We start from the raw sequence: 27,117 nt of genomic DNA, 5'->3' as shown, positions 1-27,117 counted from the left end.
AAGTAGTAGGGACACCAGAGCATGAAAAGGCAATCCCTACGGTAAGTCATTTTATCCATTTGACCGCCCTTGCTGATGATAGCGTAGCAGATCCGTTCTCCGCAAGTCATCCACGAGCCGTCGTACCGCCTTGTACCTCGACCATGGCAAGAAACGAGATCTAGCGAAGACGACGTCAACGCTTTGGAGGGACTTGATCCGATGCAACGATGGCAACAGGAGTCGATACGAGCCCAAGGGTGGAACAACGTGGCCTCAGTCGCCATCACCGACAACATCAACGTGGGAGGAGACTTTGAAGGGGACTTCGATGCAGGGACGCTTGATGAGTTGATGTCCGAGGTCGATGCAGATTTGCCGTTTGATCAGGGTCAACATGGTCAAGAGAAGCAAGTATAGTCGACTGGAGTGGGTGTTGGAAAGAGATGTATTGATAGATTGAAGACGAGAATTTAACGACAGCAATTTATGAAACGAAATAGTCTAGTAGATGATGCCCAAAGCCATGACTCAACTCATACTTTCAGCGTATGGTCCTTCGTAGAACTTATGCCTTGACACCACCACTGTTGGTAGCATTGGTTGCAGGCGGTGCTGCTACATGCCTTCCCTGGCGATCAAAGTGCTGCGTCTGCCCACTCAGCAGAGCATCCTGCAGGGCCCAACCAATTTCGAGACTTCGGATCCCGAGCTCTAGTGGCAGCGGAACCGGTTTATCTTGGATGATGGATTCGAGGTACTCATTGGCCTCGGTCGCAAATGCGTCTTCGAAGCGCTCCCAGTACTTGGGCTGCACCTCGTTGCTAATGCCATGCGACCCAGACACCAAGACATTGTTGGATCGCGGGTGAACGTTGACGGAGATCTTACCCGAAGTACCGGTGATCTCGGTGGCGACGTCATGGCCATGTGCTTGGGTGCGGGAGCAGTAGAAGTAGGCAAGCTTGCCGTCCCAGTACTCGACCATGCCGATGCCGTTGTCGACGTCGTTGAGGGCTTTGAGCTCGGGGTGATGCGTAATCGTTCCAATGGCCCAGACAGCCTTGGGAATAACATCTCCAAGATAGTAGAGGGAGAGGTCGATGTCGTGGATACAGCCTATTATTGTTAGATTCAGAGCTTCTAAGAGGAGGAAGCACCCTCACAGTCCACGAACACGCCACCATTCTTCGCCGCATATCGAACGAAGAACCCAGTTTCGTCTAAAAGATCGCAGGTCTGCGAGCGAACCAGGAAGGGCTTGCCAATGACACCCTTGTCTACCTTATCCTTTGCGTCTCTGTAGCTAGCATCAAAGCGCCTCGAGTAGCCAGCCATGACCTTCAAGTGAGGATTTGCCTTCGCAGCGTCGACGACTGCTCGAGCCTGTATGTAGAACACTTGTCGCGTGAGTTTACCGTCGTAGACAGGAAAGGCAGTAGGTTACGTACCTCTTCTAATTTCTGCGAGATAGGCTTCTCGCACAATACGTGCAGGTTCTTGGCAATTGCCTGAAGAGTGAAGGGTGCATGCACGTTTGTGCTAGTTGACACCCAGACAGCTTGTAGGCCTGGGAGCTCGATCATGTCGGCGTACGAGTCGAAGACCTTGATCTCAGTCTTCTTGTCATCGGTCTTGAAGAACTCACGCGCCCATTCGAGTTCCTTCGCGTCGTTGCTGCACACAGCGACGAGGTTGGCGTGCGGGACGCGGTAGAGGAGGGTTTTGGCGTGACGCTTGCCCATGCGACCAAGACCGGCAACGGCAATGTTAATCTTGCCATAAGGGGCTGCGGGTGGCATGTTGTGTAGGGAGTCCATGGTGATAATATGTCCTGCAGAAGACTGATGATAGAATTAAGAATGAAAGATAACGGATGGGAAAATTTTGAACGCGTCTACGAGATCGACCTTATACTCTTCACCTCCCCTCTACCCCGCTATCAGTGTCTAGGTCTTATCAGGGTCATGCGGAGACGTCTATCAATGATTGGGGTAGATTGGATTTAAGCGTTCCATCGGATGAAGGTTGGCGTTAGGAATGTTCAGTCGAGGAAGCTCGTGGAGTCTTGCCGTGCGGAGGATTCTGCCCAACCGGGACGCCGTCTCGTGTGATTGGTGAGATTTGTCTTATCCGAGAGAGACCAGAGCATAAAACGTTCATTTTGCCCATGACACTGCCAAGAAAGACCTGTCATGAATTGCTGGAGACAAATGGGCCGAAGCTTTGAAAAAAGATGGAGCGTGAAGCGAATACCACATGACCTTCGTGTGTTCCTCTCCCGTCAGCTCTACCTTCCACAGAGTCAGTACTTACTAGACACTGCACTATTAACATGGACAAAACATCTAAAGAGACTTCGCATATTGTACAGAAAAGTAGTCATTGGAGATGCCACCCTCAGACATATGGGAAGCACAACCGCACAGGGAGAGACTAAACTGACCACCTGCGACAGCTTCCTCAGGTTCTCAAATCCCCAATATAGGTAATCAACTGCCTGTTCTGTTTCTCCCAGATCTTGGTCAACGGTAAATAACACCCTAGCTAGAAAAGCTCGTACTTCTCGCAAAGCTAGACACATAACTCTGGTATTCACGCGCGCTGATTGGCCAATTGGTCACTTACTCCAAGATTCAGACCACGAAGGCTCGAATTCCCTAATATACTCAGAAGGCATTTAGAGCCCTCTCTTAATGTCCTCTCCTTCATTCCATGCCACAGCTTGCCAGCGCACGGCCATAGTCGCCCTCCAAATTCCGGTTCAGTTTTCGTCCGTTGGCCGCGGAAGTCCGCTTTGCGCAACCACCCCAGCGATCATGAAATCTCCTCTACAACCGCACGACTTCAGCTTTCTAACTTCTTCGTCCGCCGAACACCGAACCGTAAGTGATACGTTCATAACTTAGGGACGTAGACTATAAGATGAGGGTATGCACTGTGCAATTGGCTGCCTTTTCGATTCTTGTACATACGAATATCACACATACTTAGATATCCTGTCTACTATAACCACCCACTACTCCTTCTTCAATTTTCAGGACTCTCTTCATTTTTCTGAGCCTCAGTCACTCGCTTAACCCTTTCTTTCCCGTCGCGCGTCGCGTACGGCACCATGTCTTCCTCCTCCTCCTCCACCACTACCATCACCCCCCAAATCTCCCCCACAATGCGCGCCTGGCTCGTCTCCGCCCGCGGCCCCCCCACCACCGTCCTCAAACTCACCACCACCCTCCCAACCCCTACCCCCCAGCCCACCCAACTCCTCATCCGCATCTCCCACGCCGCCCTCAACCCCGGCAGCAAAGCCCTCATGCTGCTAATCCCCCAATTCCTGCGCGCCTCGCCCTCCATCCCGGAGATCGACTTCGCCGGCACCGTCGTCGCCGCTGGCGCCTCCGCGCCCTCCCAGTTCCCCATCGGCACGCGCGTCTTCGGGTGCCTGCACCTCAAGTCCATGGCAGCCGGGAAGGGGGTGTTGGCGGACTACATCGCGATCAACAGCGAAGAGGGGGGCGTGGCGGTGCTGCCGGCGAGCTGGAGCTTCGAGCAAGGGGCGGGATTGGCGTGTTGCGCGATCACGGCGCTGAATATGTGCCGGGCGTCGGGGATGCGGGAGGGGGAGCGGGTGCTGGTGAATGGGGCGAGTGGGGGCGTGGGGACGATGGCGGTGCAGGTGGCACGGGCGATGGGGGCGGGGGAGGTGGTGGCGGTTTGTTCGGGGCGGAATGCGGAGATGGTTAGGGGGTTGGGGGCGGATGAGGTGAGTTGTGTGTTGGTTGTATGGCTTGTGAGGATGCTGATGAGTGTGGGTAGGTCATTGATTATCAGGCGCATCATCCGGTTGGGGCATTTTTGGAGGAGCGGTTCAAGTATAAGCCGTTTGATCGCATCTTCGACGCTGTGGGTGTGCAAGCGTTATATTCGAAGAGTCCGCGGTATCTCAAAGAGGACGGCGTTTTCGTTAACGTTGGGGGGTATGAAGGGGACCTGAGGTTTGTCTTGAACGGGCTGCGGAATAGGTTCCTGCCTCGCTGGTTAGGGGGTACGCCGAGGAAGTACATTGGAATCAGCACTCCCAGCACTAACGAATCTGCGGCGACTATTGCCGGGTTCGCTGCTGAAGGGAAGGTGAAAACGATTGTCGAAAAAGTCTTCAACTTAGAAGATGTTCTGGAGGTAAAGTCTTTGCGCTAGGAACTCGAAGAAACTTACTTACCAGTCTCGTAGGCATACAAGCTCTTAGAGAGTCAAAGAGCTAGGGGTAAGATCATTATCAGGATTCAGGACAGCGATAAGACGAAGTGAATGTAAGAACAGACGGACATCGTTTATAACGTACAAGTAGGACCCAGCGAATGAGGCCGTAATTAGAGCGTAATGAAAGCCGAAGAATCGAAAAGACAGCGCTGGCACTCAGGCCTTAAACCTCCTTTGCATCTCCCTCCGTCTTTTCACCGAGCGCATAAAGCGTCTTCGGAATTCCATTCTCGTCACAACTAGCGAACTTCCACCATCCGCCATGCCACCAACCGCCTACTCTTACGAGCATGTATCTTATCGGCGCTGGCATTGGCGGCCAGGTCGCCCAGAGCCCGTCCTCGACTGTCCGATCGAAATTCAGGAACAAGAACGGCACGACATCAGTGTATCCAGCACTCTTGACACTGTTCTTGCCCCAAGTAGCGAAGACCGGCTTTGCGGCAGGGAAGTCGCCGTAGGAACCGAGACTAGCGATCGAGGCGATCTCTGAATGGAAGTGGGTGTCAAAGGGCTCCTCGAACTCCTTCATTATCGAAAGGAGGGTGCTCGCGGAGAAGGAGGCGGGGGAGGGGAGGCTGCTGAGGTACTCGTGGAATTTGGCGAGGCCGGGAAGCATTGCTTCTGTTTACTTTTAGTAGTTTTTCTGATATGGTGAGGGTTCAACGATACGTACCATGTTCTCCATGCGTCTTTCCCCAGATCTCCCCATCCTCCTTCCCAAGCACTTCCACAACCTTGGGAAACAGATTCGCTTCTTCGTCATCGTGATGTCCCTTGACGAACTTGAACCAGGTCAAGGAGTATCCGATGAAATCTGCATAGTCCTCTGGCTTGACATGTGGGGCTTGAAGGTATATGGAGTTGTAGCCACGAAGCATCGCGTTGTGAAGAACGGCCATGTGGGAGGCGCCGATCGTGAATGTGTCATCCTAGGGTAAAAGTCTCACAATTAGTCGGTGTTCTTTCAAATACAGTAGAGCACGTAGATGATTTTGAGAAGGGTATCGAGGAATCAAAGCTATCACGCACCTTCTTCGTCTCAAACATCGGCGTCGTAACCATCTTCAGCGGCCCATCCGCCCATGGTTGCTGCACCTTCTGTGCCATATCGAGCGACTTTGTACTGTATGAAGCTGATCGTGAGTAGAGCAACGCGACTGTAGCTCCAAGGATAGCTAGGTAGACTAGATTCGTGAATTTGATGAGAGACATGGGATCAATTACACAGGCAAGTGGGGAAGATAAGCTATAAGGCTGCGTAGCTTTACAAATGCATGCTGCATGATGGCGTTGATGTTGATCTCTCCCGAGCCAGGGTCGAGATATCAGGTCAGTGTCTGGTGATATTTAGACCTAGGAGGTACGCCGGTCATCTCATAGCAATGCCGCAGCATCCGAGTGCATTTTCATATCATTTTAAAGGGAAGCTCGTGCCAAGCGCGTGTATATCGTATGTTGTACCTGACGCGACAGATGATGTGAAATGCATTGCTGATGAGTGGTGGAGAGGAACGGGCGGGGAACGCTGGGGTGAGCTCCAGTTTCGTATCGACGCCTGCAGTTCGCCAGCCAATCAGGGGCATTGCAATACCAACACTCCATGTTATATCAGTAAAACGGTTATTTAGTATACAACGCTCTTGGTTCTCTAGATTTCTTCCACATACACCAGAGCAGGCTTGAGGTCAAAGTAGTTCTCCAGATTCGCCCCATGCCCGTCTCCCCACTTCCTCAACCCAGGATTCGCAATAAATGCCACCCTCCCCTTTCTCAGATTCTCGCACCCAGAAATCCCCATCAAGTTACTTGACTCGCCTGACAGGTACTCTTCTCCCAGCTCCGGACTCACGAGTTGCAGCCGACAACGCTGCGTGCCCATTTCGACGGCTAGATCCCAGGCTTTCTTGATTATTTTTTGGATCTTGAGCGGTTTGAGCGCGGGAGCGATGGGAGAGAGGTGGTCGGTGAGCAGCTTCTCGATACCAGATTTAGCATCTTGGTGGCTGGTTTGGATAATAGGGTCGATGGGGATGTCATCGCTGCCTATAGCTTTAATTTTCAGTTGCTCGATGGTGACGTAGCGCCATTTTTCGCAGAGAGGAGATGGGGCCGGCCAGTGGAAGGTGCCGGATTCACTGGCTGCTTCTAGGGTATCTCCTGTGACTGTTTAGAACGGCGAGAATAGGTGGAAATAGTGTGACTTACGCTGAGCGAACAGTTCCATCCACTGCTGCATGCATACGCTCGCGTGATTTCCGCCGAAGATATAGAAGGGGGTGGAGAAGACGGTGTCCATGAGCAGTGACCAGATTGCGGCTTCTAATAGACATCTCATGTGTAGCTTCGTCTTCCAGAAAGCTTTTGAGACTCCCTGGAGCAGCGTCCACTCCCCGAACAATTCGGCGAGGGTTTCAGGATCAATGCTGGTTGGAATTTCCCGCGTTAAGACTTTGATAGCGGAAGCGAGGCCATCGAATTGTTCTCCGAGCTCGTCATCTTGTGTTGGTTGGAATCGCTCAACATTGTTGAGTGCGCTTTTCTGGAGGGTGTCGAGATTGCTGTGTAGTTTCTCATTGCCAGCCAGTAGCTCGTCATTTCTTGCCAGCAATTCAGCATTTCTCGTCCCAAGGATTACGAAATCGTGCAGAAGCTCGTCGATTATCTCATCGTTCGGGAGCCATTCGCCGTTTCTGTGGCGTTCTTTGAGTCTAGTTTCATCTCCAGGGTACTTCTTGACATAGTAGTCCCAAATCAACTTCTTTTGGATCGCTTCTAGACTCTTCATGTAGTCTTCTCTGTGGGCTCGCAGCCTTTTCATCTCGTGGTCGTGGAATGCTCGTTCTTCTTCAATTGTTTTTTCGTAGTCTGTACATCTAGCTTGAAGCGACTCGAACCCAGATTTGAGCGACGTATTGTCTGTCCGTAGGTTGGTGATGTTTACTTCTAGCTCGTCCATTTTTTCCATAAACCCAGAGTATGGTTGTGGTTCTTTGATCATCTCGTCTACTTCGAGATTTGCACCATCACTGCCCGAGTGCGAATCAACGTCCTCATTTTGCGCGGGAGAGCCGTTGTTCTTGGCCTCGTGATACAGCTCTTCGACGTCTGAATCTCCTTCGCCATCGTCTTCACTTAGGGGATCCGACTTCCCAGCCTCTTCGGGGGTTGTATGCTTCCTGCGTGGCCGACGTGATCGGGGATCACCACTGTCGTTGCGCAAATCACGTGGTTTCCGCTCGATGTATTTGGCAGTGGGGTCCATTCCAGCCCCAAACCCTCCGGTCTGTTCTGCTTGTTAGGGCATTGCTAGAGGTTGGTCTCAATCAAGTACGCTTACTAGACGTAGACCTAAGGAATACACATTCATTGGTAGATTGCGGAAAGAATAGGAAGGGGGGAATTAGCTGAAGGACGACGTCTCTAAGGAAGTTAATCTGCTATTGAACCTCTAAAGAGCGAAGTATGTACAAAGCCCCTATGGGAACCGTGGAAGTAGAGACAGAAGGAAAATGGAAGCACGATAGAAGAATATGGGAAAGAAGGTTCAGCAGGAGGTGGAAAGGAAGGGAATGTGCCCCGCAGGCGAAGCACATGCGGGTTGTAGCATGAACGCCACCAAGTGGGGGGGCAAGGCTGAAAAGTCCAGAGCTGTTGATCACCCAATTGCCGGATCTATAGGATGCGAGCGCTGCCTGAGATGTCGCAATGCACAGCCTGGGAGCGATGCATGAGGCCTCATGCAGGCGCCGGATGAAGCGGCGCAGACGAGTAGCTTTGGGGCGAGGTTCGACACATAGCGAAACGGCTGAGGGCGATAAGAAAGCGACTACGCTGGCACGCTGGCTGAAGAGAGGAGGTGGTGAGAGACTGTGCGCAGGCGGCTTGGCTGCACGGCCCGCTTTGTGGGGGTTTTCTCCTCCTTCACTGAGCATCAATCCCCATCTTCCGGGCTTCGAGTCTTCAAAATAGGATCAAATGCGCTATCATCCTTGGCCAGATGGCCCAATTCATCATGTACCCCTTGGTCAGTATCGCTAACGCCTGAAGAACACGTCCATGGGAAAAACACCATGGCCCTAGCGTATTCCAGCCTCGCTGCAGGCCGACTTGCAGGCTGCAGCTGTCTCCTGCACTACCTCAGAACGGTATCAATAAGCGGATTTCATTGGCTTCCTCTGAATGCTTTCTCAGCCTCCAAGACCAAAAGAAACCCCACGAAACCCAAGCCCCAGTGCCCGTCGGCCCAGGCTTAATAGCTTTCGGACTTGGCCTGCGCCATCGCATCAGCCTCGCTGCCTCCTTTACGCGCCTGGGGTTCAACTGCCTCGCAGTCTTTCACTCATTAACGCCCAACTCGGCTTGTCTGATATTCGATTCTCAACATTCTTTACACAGCTTTCTTAAACCTTCTCTAGCTAGCTAGCCAAGTATACATATCTTCACCTTTCTACTGAAGAGGTCGCTCCTTGAGTTCAACGGTTCTCTACTCGCTTCAAGCCTCATCAAGCGAACGCTATGTCGGGGAACCGACTGGTCATTGGTAGGAGGCTTCTTTGAAAACATCCCAGTTCTCATCTCACTGACAAATAGGCCTCGATTATGGAACCACGTTCACAGGTACAGTAAAGGCGCATCTCGTTTCCGAAACGCCACGTCGTTGATTTGGGATAGGTGTTGCCTTTTGCGAGGCTACGAGTGACGACACAAACATCGATAAAATCGAGGTCGTACATGACTGGCCGGGACCACACGGTCAATTAGGAACCAAAGAGAAAGTACCCAGCGAGATATCGTATTCCGCGGCACCAAGTGGGAGAGTTCTTTGGGGTTCCCTGATTCCCCCCCACGCCCAGCGTCAGGTCTGGACGAAATTGGAACTTGACGAGAAGAAAGAGGGAGATGATCTGAAGAACTTGATCGCAATGCTCAGAGGCATTGGGAATCTGGACCTCAGCCGTTTCTCTGACCGAGATGGCCCACCGGCGTATCCAGGAAAGGATCCTGTTGACATTGTGGCGGATTACCTTACTCAAGTCAAAGCACAGCTTACCAAAAATCTCGAAAGGACCTATGGAGGAGTTTATTTGACCATGCCAATTGACCTGGTCATCACAGTGCCCGCCGTCTGGTCTGATCGTGCTAAGGACCGCACATTCCGTGCTGTCGCACAGGCTGGCTTTGATGAGACGACCTTCCCAAATCTTCGGGAGACTATCATGGTCACAGAGCCGGAAGCCGCAGCTATCTACGTATTGAAGACTATGAAGGGAGGTCGGCTGGGCGAGGATGTTGTCGTCGGAGACTGCTTCGTGTTATGTGATGCCGGAGGAGGGACTGTCGACCTGATCTCTTACCGTGTCAAAACAGTCGAGCCAACTTTCACGATCGAAGAAGCAGCCATCGGCACCGGAGAAAAATGTGGAGGCAGTTTCGTCGACCGCAACTTTACCAAGTGGCTCGAGAAGAAGCTTGGGACAGCTGACTACAAAAAGATCGCTGACAACTCTGCCGGAGAGCAAGAGCAAGGGAGACTTGAACCGAAGATGGGCAGACTTATGCAAGCATTTTTAACTGCGAAGACCAGCTTTGGTAGCGAAGAGGATGAAGAGCACATTCTACCATTACCTGCGCCACTTAATACCCTTGACGACCAGGATAGAGGTATTGATGGCGGAGAAATCTTCATTACATCGTGAGTTGTGCATCTCCAGGCTTCGAGGAAGCACTAACACCCACACCAGAGACGATCTGAAAGAGATGTTTGATCCATGTGTTGAAAAGACTTGCGCTTTGATCGCGGGACAGATCGATCAAGTTGAACGAGCTGGCTCCACCGTTAAGGTGAGAGCTCAAGACCCCATGCCTGGCGAGATATGACTGGCTGACATACTCGCAGTATGTCTTCCTCGTAGGAGGGTTCGGAAAATCACCATACATGTACGATCGAGTTAGTCAGTTCGCCAAAGACCGCGGCATCACCACGATCCAACCTACGAAAGCGTAAGTCCAAATATGTCGGCCATACTCACCAATACGACCACTAATACCTGATCGCAGCTGGTCCGCCGTCGTCCGTGGTGCCGTCGCCAGAGGTCTCGAATCCAAAGGCTCCGACCTCATCTATCTACGAAAATGTCGGAGACACTACGGCACTCCTGCGTCTGAACCCTTCTCCGCCTTCAAACACGCGGAAGAAGACGCCTACATTGACGAGCACGACGGCGAGAAGTACGCTAAGGGTCAGATGAGTTGGCTCATTACAAAAGGCTGTGCACTTGTCTCTTCCCAGGCGCGACATGCCGAGATCGAGCTGTACCGGACGTTTGATGCCACTGAGAGTCGTGTATTCAAGGCGCGGCTGGTGGCTTGTGACGACGATGCTGCGCCGCGACGGTATGCGGATGCGGTAAGAGATTCCCCCCCTCCCAAGTAGTCTTTTGCTTTTACTGATGATTGATGTAGAATGCCTACAACGTTACCATCCTCTCCGCCGACCTAAGCTCTGTACCCGAACACAAATTCCAAGTTGCGCGGAGCGGTCCGCATGGGAAACCCTACTTCATCGCCAACTTCAAGATCAATATTTCGCTGGAATCGAATCTCAAATTCTGGCTTACGTTCAATGGACAGGAGTATGGATCTATTACCACGCAGTATGATTGAAGGAGGAAAAGGACAGGAGCAATAAGCATCCTTCATGTACTACTAATTTCGTTTGTTGTCTTGGGCACATGATTTTTATGAGCAACGAGCATCCGTTTTGGGGGACGAAGTCGATCATGGACTGGAACTGATGCTGACCCGCTGTTTGTCACCAACGGCCAATATTTACCAGGTTGCCATGAAAGACACCAAGCTTCCACGTTTTCGTGCGCCGCGCCAGGAAAGGTTGATGCCCGCGAATTTGATGAAACAGGGTTCTGCATGTCGTGTTTGGATGGCAGTGGCAGGGTGCGGATGTTCGGAACGCTCCACTATCACGAGAAGTTGTCAAGCGGTAGCAAAGCCCACAACAATGAACCGATTTCGAAGACCTTCCAAGGGCACATTCAATATCAAGCAAGCACATAGATAATGCAGCAATCTGTCTCGTCTTTAACCCGTCAGATCAATCCCTTCAAGTCCTGCTACCATCCCACCTTCACCCCCCATCAACCTCCTTATCCACCCCAAACCAATAAATCTCTGCGTCCCAATCGAGCCTATCAACCTCTCCTTTCGGCGCCCTCGGCCCTGTTATCAGCACCCCAGGCGTTAGTAATCGCGCGACTCTACGCCGGTGGGAAAATGGAAATTGCGTTCACGATGAACATCGAATCATGCCCAGCAACCAGTTGCCTGTGCTTGTTGACGAAAAGTTACATCGCGTGGTGTTTTACGAGGAGCGGATATGAGGCTGAGTGCTATTTTAATCGACTTCTAGCTGAATGGGGAGAGGGCACAGGCGCATCATTCCTGGATACGGTTGATGGGGTGAGAATTGGACGAGGTTGAGCAGTATGGATCTAGAGGACGAAAAGTGCATTCTAGGTGTACATGTACCATGGAAATAGTAAAGAGGATCAACTCTGGTTGCACTCAATTCTAGGCGGGTGGCTGCGATGCGCGCGGGAGGAGCCAGAATAGAAACGTCGACCTTGTTGGCTTCGCCGACGCCCCGAGGGGTTCTCTGAAACAATGTCTAACGGCCAGCATCCCGGCCGTGTACCTGAAGAGGTGTTCCACTGCCCCTGAACTGCGAACCCAACGCCCAATGACGATGAATTGTTTCGTTTGGCACACTGGTGCGGCAAAGAGTGGAGCGCGGCAGCTAAGGCGCGCGACAATGCCGTGTTCTAAGGTTGGTGCTGTCCAACCGCAATCGGTATCCCCGACCACCTTCACCCTTGGGGCTAGAGCTATTGTCCTGTGGTGAAGGTCGCGAGGTGAGTAATGGTGGCCGTGCTCAGCCCTGGAGACGCCGAGGGCGGGCCTACTTACCTTGTCCATGTCCTGCGTTTGCCATGGAGTCTTTATCTTTCTGCTTCTGTCTTCCTTGTCTTGTTCCACTATACTCCTACAACACCACAAACCCCACGACCATGAAGCTCAACGGGTTGAGCACGGCAGCTCTGGCTGTGGTGGCCTTGTTGCCACTGGCAGCTTCTGTTAACATAAACTTAGACGATGAGGGTATTTAGCGCTCTACGTTTCCTACGCCCAAAAGCCTGATACTAACAAAATAGTGTCCATTATGAGTACTGCGGCAACCTACGCCTACGAAATAATGACCTACTACACGAACAATGCTACAAACACCCCCGCGGACGAAGTGGGGTCGTTCCCGAAGCCCCCGTACTACTGGTGGGAATCTGGCGCTGTATGGGGAGGTCTGGTGGACTACTGGGCATACACAAACGATTCAAGCTATGTCGATACTACGAGGGACGCCCTGGTGGCCAACTTCGGTCCTAACCAGGACTTGATCATGCCAAATAAGCGGGACCAAGAGGTACACATACGCAATGCCTTTTACCGTCTTCTAGCTTTCTAACAAGACCACAGGGCAACGATGATCAAGCTTTCTGGATCTTTGCGCTCATGTCTGCTCTAGAATACCAATTCCCCATTCCTTCAGATTCCGATCCCCAATACCTCGATGTTGCGAAGAAGGCCTTTGACGGTATGGCGGCGCGCTGGGACACCAAGACCTGCAATGGTGGGCTGAAGTGGCAGATCTACCCTGACAGCGTTGTTGGGTATGATTACAAGAACAGCGTATCGAACGGTGCCTTCTTCGCACTCGCTGCAAGGCTGGCTAGATACACAGGCAACCAGACATACACGGACTGGGCAGTCAAGACATGGGATTGGTCTCAGCGGATCGGGCTGATCGGACCTAAATACGAGATCTTCGACGGCAGCGACGACAAGCTCAACTGCTCGGAGGTGAACCATATGCAATGGAGCTACGGTGTTGGGATCTACTTGCACGGCGCGGCTACCCTGTACAACTTTACCAACGGATCTGCGATCTGGCAGCAACGGACCTCCGGACTCCTAGAGCGAAGCGCCGTTTTCTTCTCGCCATTCAAGAACGCGACCAATATCATGTGGGAGGCTGCTTGTGAGGGCGCCCATAGCTGTAATACGGACCAGCAGAGCTTCAAGGCGTATCTTGCCCGTTTCCTTGCGAAGACCGCTATCTTGGCTCCGTTCACGGCACCAGCAGTCAAGACTCTCCTTCGCACTTCTGCGGCGGCCGCAGCGAAGTCTTGCTCTGGCGGCAGCCACGGAACGACTTGCGGGACGAAGTGGTATACAGGAGGATACGATGGCACCTATGGTCTCGGCCAACAACTCAACGCGCTCGAGGTTACCCAGGCTCTTTTGGCTGGAAAAGCTGGCGCTCCGGACACACAGGCCGATGTTCATATCGTAAACAAGCCAGTTACGACTACCCAAGCTGTGCCGGCCAAGACCAGCACAGCACTTCCGACACACACGAAGAACGCTGCGATGATGGCGAGAGGGGTTCGAGGGGTTCTCGGCGGTGCAGCCGTCGGCGCGGCCGTCGTGGGAGTATGGTAATGCTTCATTATTTCAAACTTTTCCTACTCTAATACTAATAAACTTTCCTATTCTTCAGAGTCCCTAGATTTCATATCCCACTACTTGGGTCTCCTCAATTCCCTAGATTACGTATCTTTCCTAGGGTCGGTCTTGCATATCAACGGCGTCACGGACGAGTAATCTTTATAAAGGACAGGGAAATGGTAGCTCTCGAGCACCTGTATATCGACTTGCATGGGCGGTGTTTGGGCTAGGCTTTTGCATGACACGGACGGGTGGTATAGCATAGCTCCATGGTTGGTAGCACGGCCACGGCGTTAGAGTGGGAATCGACCACACCGGACTTCGGTTTTCACGAGAATACAAACCACTCTTCACATACTCTTACAAGGGTATAATCTGATATTCTGGAGTCTACCACACCTCTAAATGCTTACTATATGTTTATAACTATAGATTTTGTGATACTCGACACTCCATGCTCGCTCGCGTGATGCTTCCCCGTGTCTCCAGCCACAGCCACGCTTCTCCGAGCTGCAAGTTGCCCCTCCACGCCACGCTAGAGACAGCGGCCAGCCTTTCACAAATGTTACGTCGCCCAGCAGCGCCCTGCATCTTCCGCTGGTCCACCCAACACAAGACACCTACCTACACCCGAGAAATCCTGAAAACCTTCACTGTTGCCGGGCTATCCGCGGCCTTTGCCTCCTTCCCAGCTAGTTCGGTTCTCATTCCGCCTTCCTGTTGCGAATCCTCTCCGCGGGAAACTACACTTCGGGCATAATAATATGATCTTCGCTCTGCTTGCGCTCTCTGATCCTTAACTTCACTATCTCATTAACTGTAAGTCCTACACTCCTACTGGAATACTCCTGCATTTGGTCCCCATGCACGTTTTGGCTAGAATACATTGGTCCTGACCTTCCGCATAGAGTAGGACAGACAGAAATCCGCACAGCACGTAGAACCCTCTACAAATACTAAACCCCGATCGCGACCCTTCACAGCGACCTTTCGTTGGCATATTCACTCTCTTGGTCCTCCGGAACACACCATAGTAGCAGCGGACACTAGCAGCTGGACACCTGCCACCGCGTAGTCGCAATGGCGAAGAAGAAGCTTGGTTACATGAACCCATATGTCTACGATGCATTCCTGTGGGTATTCTCGATACTGGTGGACCTGTTCTTCCGCGAGGTACATCCACGAAGCTCGTGGAAGATACCAAAGGAGGGACCGGTGCTGTTTGTGTGCGCGCCGCATGCGAATCAGGTTGGTCTACCACTCACCGACCTATTATTTGAAGAATCAGATTGACTAACAGAGGCATGTTGTAGTTCGTCGACCCTCTAATCCTCATGCGCGTCGTTCAAAAGGAAGCCGCCCGCCGCATTCACTTTCTCATCGCCGCGAAATCTATGGACAGGAAGTTTATTGGCAAAATGGCGAGCTTGGCTGGTTCGCTCCCCGTGGGCCGGGCGCTGGATTCTACAAAGGCGGTCAAGGGGAAGATATATCTCCCGGACCCGGTCAATGATCCCACGCTGATCCGGGGCGTGGGGACGGACTTTGAGAGTAAAGAGGTGCAGGTTGGAGGGCTGATTGTGCTGCCTTCGGTGAATAATCTGGCGGCGAGCTCGGAGATTGCGGAGATCAATGGGCCGGAGGAGATTAGGTTGAAGAGGCCGTTCAAAGGAGGCACGCCATTCAAGCAATTGACGGGGAGGGAGGATATCACTGAAGATGGGAAGTTTGAGGCTGGGGAACAGGCGAAGAATGGACCCGCGCAGGGGTTCGAAGGTATCAATTTCAAGGTCGCGCCGAAAGTGAACCAGACGGAGGTTTACGATGCGGTGTTTGATACTCTGACGCATGGCGGATGTATTGGGATTTTCCCCGAGGGAGGTAGTCATGACAGACCAGAGCTTCTGCCACTGAAAGGTATCCCTCCAAATCACCCTCCCGACAACTACAGTCTACTAATTCAGTGTAGCTGGTGTCGCAATTATGGCTTTAGGCGCGCTTGCCAATGTCCCAGAGTGTGGTCTAAAGATCATCCCAGTAGGGATGAATTACTTCCATGCCCACAAGTTCCGCTCTCGGGCCGTGATCGAATTCGGAACTCCGGTCGAAGTTCCTCCTGAACTCGTACAGAAGTACAAATCAGGGGAGAGACGCGATGCTATTGGAGCGATGCTGGATATCATCACCGATTCCCTTGTCGCCGTCACTGTTACGAGTCCAGATTACGAAACCCTCATGGTAAATTGCCTGTTTGTTCATATAGCTTCATTTGCTGACTGCTGAAATAGCTTATGCAAGCTGTCCGCCGACTCTACCAGCCAAAGGGCAAGAAGCTTCCTCTTCCATTGGTTGTTGAGCTCAATCGACGACTGGTCAAAGGCTACACGAGATACAAGGACGATCCTCGAATCATCAGCTTAAAGAAATCCGTGTTGGCGTACAACCAGCGACTAATGATGCTCAACATTCGCGACCACCAGGTGGACTATGCCAAATATTCCGTCTTCAAGTCGATCTTTACCCTCATCTACAGGCTGGGCAAATTAGCCGCCCTATCCATAGTTGTCATCCCCGGCACCATTCTTTTTGCTCCTGTCTTCGTAACGGGCAAGATCTTTTCGATCAAGAAATCGAGAGAAGCGCTCGCGGCCTCAACCGTCAAGATCCAAGCCCGAGACGTCATGGCCACCTGGAAACTTCTTACCGCCATTGTCGTTGCGCCCCTTACATACTTCTTCTGGATCTTCCTCTTCACCTACACCCGCGGCTTTGGCTACGTCCCAGACTGGCTCCCTTCTAAGTTGTTTGTCGCAGCGCAAATCGTCGCATTCCCAACTATCACCTACGGCTCCCTCCGCTTCGGCGAGATTGGCATGGATATCGTCAAATCCCTGCCCCCGCTCATCTACCTCCTCGTTCCGTCTAGCAGCAATACGCTCACTAAACTCCGCAAACGTCGCGCGGATTTGGTCGAGCAGGTCAACGATATAATCAACACCCTTGGCCCGGAGATGTTCCCAGACTTCCATTCCAAACGCATCATCACCGATGCGTTTGGTAACGACATTTCCGCGCCATCAACTCCGCTAGAGAGCAGACAGAGCGACGGTTCCTTCTCCCTTGTCGACTCTAACCCCACCTCTCCTACCAGTGATGGCGAATCAGCCGCCAGCATCGGTGGTGGGTCGTCCGCTGCGGGCAACTTACCGCGGAATGAATCTTTCAAGGATCTCGGCCATATGGAGTTCTATTCAACCCGCCCCGCTACACCAACGAAGCCGCGCAGTCGCCAGAACTCGCTCGGTGGTGGGTTGGGAAGCGGATTCGGGCTTACACCTATGAGTCCGAAGGACGGAGGTGCAGGGAAAGATGGTATGGCGATGGTTAGCGAGAAGTTGAGGAGTGGGCTTAGGGAGAGGGGGCTCAGGAGACGGAGTAGTGGGGCGGATGGGTGGGAGATGGGCAGTGGGACGACGACGCCGGGAAGTGAGGGCGGGAGGAAGGATGTTTAAGTTGGAAAGGGACGAGATGGGGGGGTCTAGTTGATACACTTGGGCATTGGGCCTTGGAGCGTGGTGTTTGCTTTGGCTTGGTCTAGCCTTACTTTGGTTTGGGTAGATGGGCGTTTGGGGGGTTTGTATAGTATTGTTTTAGTAGGGGATACCATGGGTTGGAAATCAGAATGGGATTTGGTGCGCATAGCTACAACTCCCTGGGTCACCGGTCAAAACGAGGCTGAAATCGATTTGATGTGGTTTCTGCCCCCCAATAGGCATCTCAGCCTTCGAAAGCTCGTGGTGGGGATCTGTACCTCCTGGTGCGCAGTTCACCGATCCTCTACCTAGGTAGGTTCCAAACATACCTGTCTTGAACTTGACTAGGCTGATTTCGATTGGATATGGCCTCTCGCCCCTGACCATCTTAGCAGGCAGCTCAACGCTCGTGGTGGTCTGTACCTCTTGGCGCGCAGTTCACCCCAGCCGATCTGCTGGATATGACAGTGCAGCCCCAAGGCTCATCCACGGCATACTATAGATAAGGTCAAGTCAAGAATTGCCTTGAAATTGACAAGGTTGGAATCATTGGATAGGATTGTGCACCCCCAAGGCCAACATACGGCATACCATAAGTAAGCTCATGTCAGACCCTCTATATCAAGCCGCAGTGCCCGTCCACTTTCTCTTCTCTGACACAGCACCTGAGTTCTTCATCATCAACCCTCTCCCCCCTGGGCGCCTCCACAGGCAAGTCCAGGGGCCGATTATCCGAGCCTTTCGAACATATACAGAGCTATCGTGGGATTCGTCGTCGCGGACGGCTAGTGTAAGGCTGAGCCAGCCAGGGAGGACGAGCGGCAACTTCTATGTAGATTTATCTACATCCAGCAGGTACGTCAAAGAACAACTTTAAATCAAGAAGAAGATCTCGGCATCTGACATGTTGGTACCTTACTTAGTTTTTTGTTTCATAACATTGACGAGTACCCGCGGAGGCCACAAGTCTCCGCGCATTCACTATTTCTTCTTCCATACCATACGTTATACCATACGTCTATACCATACGTCACGGCCTTAGCCGACAACACACATGCAGGACTTGCAGTCTGAAATGTTGCATCTACTCACGCAATTCGCCCCAAGCGAATCCTGTATACGCGCTTTCGACCTCATCGTCTTTTCCTTTAGAACCAAGACTTCAATGTCTTGCCGAGCACCACACGTGCGGGCTATGTGGTTGCTCTCACCCGAGTCTAGTTCCTACAAAGGGTACTACCACGATACAAGACCTCCCGGCAGTTGAAGATTCTTACCCACATTCCGGCTTCGTCTCAGATTCCGCTGACCTCGCGCAATGCGGATTCTTTGAAACGGCGCTGGAGGACCTAGTTTGCGCACAGCGAAATAACTTGAATTCAGATATCAGTTTTAGTGCTATAGAACCGCGCCGTACCTTTCTCGATGGGCCCCCGCCTCTGCCACTCGAAGATACTGAGAGCTCATTTGACGCTTTTCTGGGTCATCACTTCGAGTCAGGACAAGAAGTTGCTGTCTGGGACGGCGGTACGTTGAATGATGCTGGAGGCCACTCTCCTATTTTTCCTTCTTTATCTCTTTTCGACGACCTTTTTCAGACCCCTATGCCAACATCATCAACTACAGTCGATGGACCTTTCGACTCGACTAGTGGGTGGAAGGAGGTCGAAGATGTCGATTCTCAGCCATCAAATTTAGCTCCACAGGATTCGTGCTCCAACACTTCTCTACCCGATTCGTCTTCACCCGTTTCTCTTCAATGGGCCGGCTCAGATTCTACGCCAAGCTCAGCATCGCCCGCATCAGACTCCTTCCAGAGCACACCCTCGAGCCAAAGCTATGGCGTAACTCTAGTACCAATACCACGCGTATCGCGTCCCAAATGCCCAAATTGTCTAAAGAGCTTTCTAGACCAGCGCTGTTTGAAGTACGTTGATTTCTCTATACAGGCCTCAGAGTTAAGACTGAGACTAATTTGATCTAGTCGACACTTAAGAACCCATCAAACTTTCCAATGCGACATCGATTCCTGCACGAGTTCCTTCAAGGACAAGCGGTCTTTGGAACGTCACAAGCGGACAGGTGCGACTCACAAGACTTCTAATGAGTATCGTTGCACTTGCGAGGCTGAGTTTGCGAGGAAAGACCGTCTTTTGCGGCATCAACGGACGTGCCAAAAAGGACAATAAGGACCGAGTGTGCTGATGTCTACGCCGCTGGAATAGTGATGAAGCAACACTTCTGTTAGAGATGGAGACTTAAATTTGACCTTTGTCGGAAGAATGTTTCAGAATTCTGTTCCGGTACATCTGGTCCCTCAAGTGTCAAGTTTTACTCCATCTGTAGTAGAAAATGAAGATCCCTGGGGCTATCTTGTCCATGCGAAGCTAGCGCATGAGGTTATTCAAGAGCCTGTCTATAATTAGCACTTCATGTCAACCTTTTGAGCCTGCATATCGTGAGTCACACTCTCTAAGCCCTTTCCTATGATGGTGGTATTGTCGGAAGTGCCTCCGTGACGACACACGGAGCGATAGTGAATGTTGTAGTTGAAGCCTTGTGGATCGCAAGTCACTTTTCCACAACCTTTTTCCGCCGCGGTAGCAATGTGTGAAGTGGCCTAATATGGCCGGCGTGAACCGGACATAATTCAACATACTCCAGCGTGTGCATCGCGAGCCGTCTTTCGAGGACCGTTTTCCAGAGCAAGAGCGATGCATGAAGTCACTTGGTAGGCTCCGCTCAAATCGGAAAGACATAGAAGTCGTGGGGGTTCAGATCGCTTGAGCAGCTATTTCCTATGGCGAAAGCGTTGTCTGAAGTGGCCTCGTAAGATTAAATCGAGTGGCAGTGAATGTAGAGATTGATATCCCATAGGTCACACACTATGGAATTGCAGCTATTTTTTCGTTGAGAGCGAAGTTGGACGTGGCTCCGGGGTCCGACTCGGGAAGCGATGGATGTAAAGGGGTTGAGAGTGTGAATTGAAAGCGGTTTCTTATGGTTCATTCTCTATGCTGAAAGATATGTCTCAGGGCCTCCTAAGGCTTACCTCGAGTAGCCGTAAATGTAAACGGCCTAAGGGTGTAATTCGTGAATGAGATCTTCGAAGCTGTATTCTAGGCTGATGACAAGGTTCGAGGTGGCTTTATGCACTCAAATCGACCGCGGGCAAATGTTGCGATATGGGGCCCTTAAGCCGGAAGTGTTGTAACGTAGGTGACGGGGTTATTACGGTGGAGGTAGTTATTACGGTTCCAAACATCAAGAAAAAGCCTGGCAGGTGCACTGATTCCGAATGCATGTAAAAGCTTAGACCACCGTAATAACTACCTCCACCGTAATAACCCCATCACCTACGTTAATTACAACGGTAATGATGATATCTGAGTTGGCTCAGTCGGTTCTAGGTAACTGTGAATGTTATAGCCTGAAAATTACAACGCAAGGCCTCGGATGCGTGTTCTCGCTTGTTATTGACGTTTGGCCTCTATTCAACCGCGTGGATTTGACGATTTAGAAGGGTTTTTGGAGGTCTTCTGAATGGCGTAGGCTCAGCCAAAATAAGACGTTCGACTCGTGACAGAAGAGCGTGACTGGCAACCAACACGTGTTTCGAACCACGAGTACGGCATGACTTAACTCGATTACCTTACTGGTTGTTTCGAAACAGAAATGCGCCACGATTTGTGATGTAATAGCCTTCTACTCGCTCCCGTGAGGTTGTGCACGATGTCGAAGCTTCGTCCGTGACTTGATGGCTCAGTGACGCTCAACAACGTCCACAGACCTTTCTCGCCAACCAGAAAGCGCGACCGGCCGGCCCATACTTCTAGGTAGAAGCGCTTAGACACAGAATAGAAACATCGTCGTGAACAAATCGTCGGCTCTAGTTCTCGCAAGTCGTTGGACCGGGCTCGTCCCTTGCTCGGGGTAAGGCAGCAAGGCTTCACGATTCAGGCTAGAGGTCCCAAGCAGGCCAGCCTCCCGCATTTCGCGACACCCAACCACCAACCACCCGCTTTATCGGCTGCGTTTCAGACGCGCCGACGCCCCCTGCCCTGAGCTGTTCGCTGGCCCGCCCAGGACGATCGAAGCTCAGCGGCCACTCGTTGCACACCGCGGAGGAGGGGATGGCCTGCATCGACCGTGAACTCTCCCCGTCTTCTCGCATGTCGTCCGACTCGAGCGCTGCGCACTCGCTATTCCATTCTTCAGTCATCGTCTGTTCCTAGATCTGCTGCCACTTGAATCAGGCACCGGAGCCGTATATGTCTCGTAGGGCTGCTGCGTCACAAGGGGCCTCCATGTGCAGCGCGCGCATCATTCACTGACTTGGAAAACGAAGCCTTGCACTACGCGACCGCAACCGCATCTGCGACCCCCAGCCACCTGGAATCGCCTTCGCAATACTAGCAATCTCTCCTTCCATCCATAATCACTATCCCATACACCTCGGTTCCCAAAGCGCATTACTACAACAGCACCATAGCCACGAGGACATACACAGTTCACCACAGATGGTCTCCGCCTACAGCACCCACCGCGACATGAGCTCCACCGATCTAACCCCTCAACCCCTCGACCGCTCCCAGCAGTCCCTCTTCGACCACGACATCCCCTCCCTCTCGGCCTCTCTCGCCGCCTTCGGTCAAGACCCCGAGAGCAGCGCCCACAGCGGCTTCTCGACCCGCTCGCCCATGTTCTCTTCCCGATATAGCGTCGATGAATCGGAGCCTGAGTCCGAGGGGCCGTGGGCGCCGCCCGCATGGCAGAAGAGCAACACTGGGTGGTACCGGAAGAGCATCATGAGTGACAGCGCGATGCGGAGCAGCCCGTCGAGGAGTAGAGGCGCGAGTCCTCAGGAAGGAGGAGGTGGTGGAGGTGGAGGAGGCGTCGTCAGCGAGAGGGAGATCACACCAAGCCATATTCCGTTGCCAGAGAGTCCATTGAAGGGGTCACCACGGACGAGTCCAGAGCCGGTGGGGTTCGCGGAACAACAGCAAGCACGGTTGAGGAGTCCAGAACAAGAAGGGTCCAGGATGCACACGCCAGCGTATGTGGGGCAGGAGCAGGAGGGTGGTGAAGGCGAGGCCGAGCAGCATGGTGAGGATCCCGCGCAGTTGGATGGATGTGAGTTTTTCAGTGCATGCGATTATTGCGTTTTCGGTGAATGAAACAGCGCTAACTTTGTTTTACAGTTGTGCGGTTTGCGTTCCGCGCGGAGTCTCTCTTTAGGACCGCACCGATTGAGGAGAGCCTGCTATCTGCAGCCAACATGTTCCGCAAAACAATACACTCCAAGATACGACTCTTTACCACAATATTCGTGTTGTTCTTTGCGTGGTTCCTCTTTCAGCCGTGGGACGCGGGATTGGTGCCGGATCTCGCGAATGCGGCAGCCATTGCGACGAGGTTCGAGCCGCTGATCTATGCGTCGGAGAATGTGATCCCAAGATCAAGAGAGCTGGCGGAGAGCAGCATCGCGGTGTGGGATCTGGGAGAGAGTGTGCGCGTCACGAATATGTCCGCGTCGACGACGATCTTGAGCCAGCTGGAGTTGCTGAGTGATAGCTTGAAGGTGTTGTCGGAGAAGTTGACGAGCTTCTTCACACATGTAGACGGAGATATTGATTCGTGAGTACCGTCAAGATTCCTTCAACCATGCATTGGCTAACAATACCAAGCATCCTCTTGACCATGGAGTGGGCTCGTCGCGAGCTTGAATCAATCCATACCCCATCTCAAGGCCGTATGTCAACTGCGATTGGCAACGTGCACTCTGCGCTCTGCAAAGTCGGCGTGCTGGAGTGGGATGGCCAGCCCACCGCTGTTGGCAATGTTGTCAAGGCAATTGTAGGGCAGACGTCGCAACAGCGCTCCAAAGCGACGCTCGAGCGCACCTTCAACCACCTAATCTCCACGCTGGAAGAAAACATCAGCAACGAGATGGAGCGTGCCTCCACGCTCTTCCAGCTCTTCGAAACCGTCGACATCCAGTTTCAGCAGCTGCACCGCTCCGTCGCGCGCGAGGAGGATCAGATGGCGAACGAGAAGGACCAATTCCTCGCGTCACTGTGGCGCCGATCCATGGGCAGCAACCTCAAGCTCAAGAAGTACGAGAAGAACCTCAAGCTGCTGAGCACGGTGCGCAGTAGCACGTTCAACAACCTCATCGACTTGAAGGAACACACGCGGCTCATCAGCTCTGTGCAGGAACAGCTCGACGGCGCGCGCAAGAAGCTCGTTAGCCCGCTCATCCAGAGCGCACAGAGCAACTCATTCGGCCTCGAGCATCAATTCACCGATCTGTCCAAAACGTACACATTCCTGAAGGGGCTGAGGGACACGCAGCGGCACCGCGTCTTGCAGGCGCTGTGGGCCGAGCCGAAGCAACGCGTGGCCATTACGTCGGGCCAGGACACGCCCGAACTCGACAGCTACTAAGTACTATAGTGTTTGTGTGTGGCGCATGCTGTGTTTTGAGTGTACGGGTTAGACAAATAGGTGGCTGGAGTTCTGGTGGGCTGGAGTTCTGGTGGGCTGGTGTTTCGGTGTCACTAGGCGATTTTTGGTTTTCACGGCATTGTGGCCGGGCTTTCACCGTCTTGGAAAGGGGCCTCAGGTACATATTGCCTACTGGGCACGTCTTGGATGTTTTCGATAGCTTGGCAAGATGTTGGCAAGGTGTTCCTGAGCTTGGCTTCATTATCTGATATCTGGCGGTGAAGTGTCTCGGTGGTGTGGTCTACGTCAGGGCAGCTTGGACCATACCAGAGCGCAGATGCAGCCTCAAACTTGAAATAATAGTGCTTATACATGCTTTCTGTGCAATTGGAACGTACAAGAAGGGCTTTGATGCCGCTGACAGTCTGCATCTTGCTCACTGATTCACTGCTTGCCACCCCTCTGCCACACCTCCGCCCGTAATCAGCGCGCCATTTCCGATCGCGACGTTGAATCTGGCTGTCAGTCCAGCCTGCCGACTTGCATCGTAGCTCCTTGGCAAAGGGGGGCTGTGCAAAGTGGTGTCGCTGGCATCCAATCAGGGGCATCCCGCGTCATCGGCGCGAAGAGCTCTCCTAGCTGCAGTTCGTTCGGGCAGCTCGCGGCAGCTTCATCACTCATCAACTCTCGGTGCTGCGCCCTCTTCCCCCGCTTCCGTGCCATATCAAATCCTTCTCCGGCCGAGATCTTCTTCGCTGCCGCTGCTGTTATCGCCCGAATCACGCCGCGTTTGATACTCTGCGTCGCACCCACTCGCCCAAGGTACTGCGCTCCACCGGCGGCCTGACCCATCCTAGCTTTCCACGAGCACCCGTGGTCCTGATCCTCCCCTCAGGTACATAGCTAGAGCAAAGCCACCTAAGAGTCTGCCCGCCGAGGCTTGTCATTTCTGCTTCACCAGCCATGAGTGAGTCCTCGCCACACTAGCACCACCATCCCCCATCCCGCTCCCATCACCACATTCGGCTCTCTTTGTCTATCCACCCACGAAACCCTCTTTCCAAGCATTCTGTGGCTCTGGGCAGCCACGCACTGCCAGGCGCAGCACTCTTGTCATCAAGTCAGTCTGACCGATTACGACCTCATGCTTGGCACTTCATTCCGCCGCGCCCCGCCATCACCAGGCATATCTGGAAGCTATCCAGCACTGCCGGTACCCAGAGTTCTTGGCTAACTATTTGTTTGCCTCGCAGATAATATAAGGAAGCAGTTTCACCACCACGGTCGCCATCCTAGCGGCACCCGGACTCCAAGTATGCCATTTCCTCCAAACGGCACTGCCGATGAAAACACGCCTCTTGTCTCGCACTCGAACGACTACGAGTCGCGCTGGTCCAGCTGGCCTAAATACCTTGCCACGACTACCTGGAAGACGCTCGCCAGCAACTATGTCAATGTCTTCCTTGTCTTCGTGCCCGCAGGTATCATCTGCGGTGCGCTGCATATCAATCCAACGGTGGTCTTCGTACTCAACTTCATTGCGATCATTCCCCTCGCGGCACTACTAAGCTTCGCTACGGAAGAGCTTAGCGCGAAGCTAGGACAGACTCTGGGTGGACTCATGAATGCGACATTTGGAAATGCTGTAGAATTGATTGTAGGTTACATCTAGATGCGACAATTGGTTGGATAACGAGTGTGGCGCTAATATCAATATCAGGTATCAATTGTGGCGCTCCGTGAAGGCGAGATCAGGATTGTTCAGTCTAGCATGCTTGGTAGCATTTTGTCGAACATCCTCTTGGTAAGTTACTTGTGCTAGCACAACCCCTCAATTGGTAGGAGCTTTGCTAATAATCACACTCCAGGTACTAGGCTGCTGCTTCCTCGCTGGTGGACTCCGCTACAGAGAGTCGACTTTCAATGGCACAGTAGCGAGCACCATGTCCTCGCTCATGGCCGTAGCCAGCGCCTCGCTCATAATACCAGCTACCCTGTACGCAGCTCTACGCTCCTCGAAGGATGAAACCGAGAAGAATATCTTGATGCTGTCCCACGGCACCGCTATTATCCTGCTCATTCTCTATATCCTATACCTCTACTTCCAACTCTTCAGCCACGCGGATCTCTTCGATGTGGAAGCGCAGGACGGCGATGACGCTGAGGGCCACAAAGACGGCGAAGTTCTTTCCCCTATCGCGGCCGCCGTTGCTCTCGTTCTTGTTACTGTCCTCGTCGCCGTTTGCGCCGAATACCTTGTCGACAGCATCGACTCCCTTGTCCAAACTGCGCACATCTCCAAGACCTTCATCGGTCTCGTACTCCTCCCAATCGTCGGCAACGCCGCTGAGCATGTCACGGCCGTCGTTGTCGCATACAAGGGCAAGATGGACCTGGCGATCAACGTTGCTATCGGCTCGTCCCTCCAAATCGCCCTCTTTGTCACCCCATTCCTAGTCGTTCTTGGCTGGATCATTGGCCAGCCTATGACGCTGCACTTCCAGGGCTTCGAGACGGTTGTGCTTTTCATTTCAGTTCTGGTAGTCAACTACCTCATCCAGGACGGGAAGAGCAACTACCTGGAGGGTGCGATGTGTATTGGAACGTACGTATATCACTTCCACTCTCCCCGAGAACATCACGCTAACTCTCAATCTAAGATACACCATCATCGCGCTCGCGTTCTACGTCTACCCCGACGACGCGAACGGCAACCTCGGAAGCAACTTCATTGCAAAGTTCTTCGGAACCAAATAAGAACCCCCACATCCTAGGCTTCCAGCCCTAATTCTCCTTTTCTGTGTTTCCTTTGTGGTATATACCTTGTCTCTTCTATCAGAATGTGTGGGCCCGGCGTGCCCGTTGTATTTATACATCATATCATGGCTAGTTCTTCTGGAAACGCGGGTATCGGTGTTTTCTTTGGTTAGGTGGGCTCTTGGGGTCGAAAAGTATGTAAATATCACCGGGTCTGTAGGTGGCTTGTATAACTCTTAGGGGTCAATAAAAGCTTAAATAGGGCTATGTGTTTTGGGTGATTGAATCTCGTGTGCCGTTGTTAGGAGTCCCTTGATGCCTTCAGAAATCTTGGTAGGGTGTAATATTGACAAGGTCGTAACTGGACAGGCGTTTGCGTATCAAGTGCGCTTCATATCGCAGTATGATGTGGTATTACGCTAGAGGTATAGAGATACGATAAGAGGACTCCCGGGGTTTTTTGGGGGGTGAACGTAAGTTCTAAGCATCATGAATGTCGAATGTGGTCTTGTTTCAAGCGAACCTCATATTGGAGTATATAATGATGTTCCGCTGAGCATGT

At 52.5% G+C, this 27,117-nt stretch overlaps 10 protein-coding genes across 10 annotated transcripts; 6 read left to right on the top strand and 4 right to left on the bottom strand.

Annotated features, from left to right (window-relative positions):
- Positions 1–547: 547 nt before the first annotated feature.
- Positions 548–1,781, bottom strand: BDZ99DRAFT_486888 (NAD(P)-binding protein; the record flags this gene model as incomplete). Its single annotated transcript, XM_033722807.1, has 3 exons — positions 548–1,098; positions 1,146–1,365; positions 1,431–1,781. 3 exons carry the CDS (start codon positions 1,779–1,781, stop codon positions 548–550), a joined length of 1,122 nt encoding a protein of 373 aa, XP_033579242.1.
- A 1,367-nt stretch (positions 1,782–3,148) lies between these two features.
- BDZ99DRAFT_507607 (NAD(P)-binding protein) lies at positions 3,149–4,287 on the top strand (the record flags this gene model as incomplete). The annotated part of the gene is made up of 3 exons (XM_033724264.1): positions 3,149–3,742; positions 3,796–4,158; positions 4,210–4,287. 3 exons carry the CDS (start codon positions 3,149–3,151, stop codon positions 4,285–4,287), a joined length of 1,035 nt encoding a protein of 344 aa, XP_033579241.1.
- A 115-nt stretch (positions 4,288–4,402) lies between these two features.
- Positions 4,403–5,349, bottom strand: BDZ99DRAFT_383436 (uncharacterized protein; the record flags this gene model as incomplete). The annotated part of the gene is made up of 3 exons (XM_033715330.1): positions 4,403–4,863; positions 4,916–5,171; positions 5,272–5,349. The coding sequence occupies 3 exons, from the start codon at positions 5,347–5,349 to the stop codon at positions 4,403–4,405; spliced, it is 795 nt and encodes a 264-aa protein (XP_033579240.1).
- A 282-nt stretch (positions 5,350–5,631) lies between these two features.
- Positions 5,632–7,778, bottom strand: BDZ99DRAFT_263868 (uncharacterized protein). Its single transcript, XM_033713820.1, has 3 exons — positions 7,580–7,778; positions 6,448–7,525; positions 5,632–6,399 (listed from the first exon to the last, which is right to left on the bottom strand). Exons 1-3 carry the CDS (start codon positions 7,607–7,609, stop codon positions 5,891–5,893), a joined length of 1,617 nt encoding a protein of 538 aa, XP_033579239.1. The 5' UTR covers positions 7,610–7,778; the 3' UTR covers positions 5,632–5,890.
- BDZ99DRAFT_263933 (uncharacterized protein) lies at positions 7,580–8,466 on the bottom strand. The gene has a single exon (XM_033713821.1). It carries the CDS (start codon positions 8,172–8,174, stop codon positions 7,680–7,682), a length of 495 nt encoding a protein of 164 aa, XP_033579238.1. The 5' UTR covers positions 8,175–8,466; the 3' UTR covers positions 7,580–7,679.
- A 291-nt stretch (positions 8,467–8,757) lies between these two features.
- BDZ99DRAFT_518132 (actin-like ATPase domain-containing protein) lies at positions 8,758–10,905 on the top strand (the record flags this gene model as incomplete). The annotated part of the gene is made up of 7 exons (XM_033725264.1): positions 8,758–8,782; positions 8,833–8,859; positions 8,914–9,934; positions 9,984–10,083; positions 10,139–10,242; positions 10,300–10,648; positions 10,705–10,905. The coding sequence occupies 7 exons, from the start codon at positions 8,758–8,760 to the stop codon at positions 10,903–10,905; spliced, it is 1,827 nt and encodes a 608-aa protein (XP_033579237.1).
- A 1,249-nt stretch (positions 10,906–12,154) lies between these two features.
- Positions 12,155–14,271, top strand: BDZ99DRAFT_412854 (mannan endo-1,6-alpha-mannosidase). Its single transcript, XM_033716666.1, has 3 exons — positions 12,155–12,414; positions 12,468–12,733; positions 12,787–14,271. The coding sequence occupies exons 1-3, from the start codon at positions 12,246–12,248 to the stop codon at positions 13,810–13,812; spliced, it is 1,461 nt and encodes a 486-aa protein (XP_033579236.1). The 5' UTR covers positions 12,155–12,245; the 3' UTR covers positions 13,813–14,271.
- Positions 14,272–14,421: 150 nt separating this feature from the next.
- Positions 14,422–17,650, top strand: BDZ99DRAFT_507603 (uncharacterized protein). Its single transcript, XM_033724263.1, has 5 exons — positions 14,422–14,637; positions 14,727–15,066; positions 15,132–15,735; positions 15,788–16,056; positions 16,107–17,650. The coding sequence occupies exons 2-5, from the start codon at positions 14,899–14,901 to the stop codon at positions 17,328–17,330; spliced, it is 2,265 nt and encodes a 754-aa protein (XP_033579235.1). The 5' UTR covers positions 14,422–14,637; positions 14,727–14,898; the 3' UTR covers positions 17,331–17,650.
- A 4,079-nt stretch (positions 17,651–21,729) lies between these two features.
- BDZ99DRAFT_263778 (uncharacterized protein) lies at positions 21,730–23,864 on the top strand. The gene is made up of 3 exons (XM_033713819.1): positions 21,730–22,484; positions 22,553–22,988; positions 23,039–23,864. The coding sequence occupies exons 1-3, from the start codon at positions 21,872–21,874 to the stop codon at positions 23,796–23,798; spliced, it is 1,809 nt and encodes a 602-aa protein (XP_033579234.1). The 5' UTR covers positions 21,730–21,871; the 3' UTR covers positions 23,799–23,864.
- Positions 23,865–24,706: 842 nt separating this feature from the next.
- Positions 24,707–26,798, top strand: BDZ99DRAFT_460996 (vacuolar calcium ion transporter-like protein /H(+) exchanger). Its single transcript, XM_033719515.1, has 5 exons — positions 24,707–24,918; positions 25,052–25,455; positions 25,519–25,602; positions 25,667–26,403; positions 26,459–26,798. The coding sequence occupies exons 2-5, from the start codon at positions 25,114–25,116 to the stop codon at positions 26,553–26,555; spliced, it is 1,260 nt and encodes a 419-aa protein (XP_033579233.1). The 5' UTR covers positions 24,707–24,918; positions 25,052–25,113; the 3' UTR covers positions 26,556–26,798.
- The last annotated feature ends 319 nt before the right edge of the window (positions 26,799–27,117 follow it).

This window comes from Mytilinidion resinicola, assembly GCF_010093595.1.
Source record: "Mytilinidion resinicola strain CBS 304.34 unplaced genomic scaffold BDZ99scaffold_6, whole genome shotgun sequence".
Classification (NCBI taxonomy): domain Eukaryota; kingdom Fungi; phylum Ascomycota; class Dothideomycetes; order Mytilinidiales; family Mytilinidiaceae; genus Mytilinidion; species Mytilinidion resinicola.
Note: the sequence above shows the minus strand (reverse complement) of the source record. Positions and strands in the feature narration are given on the sequence as shown.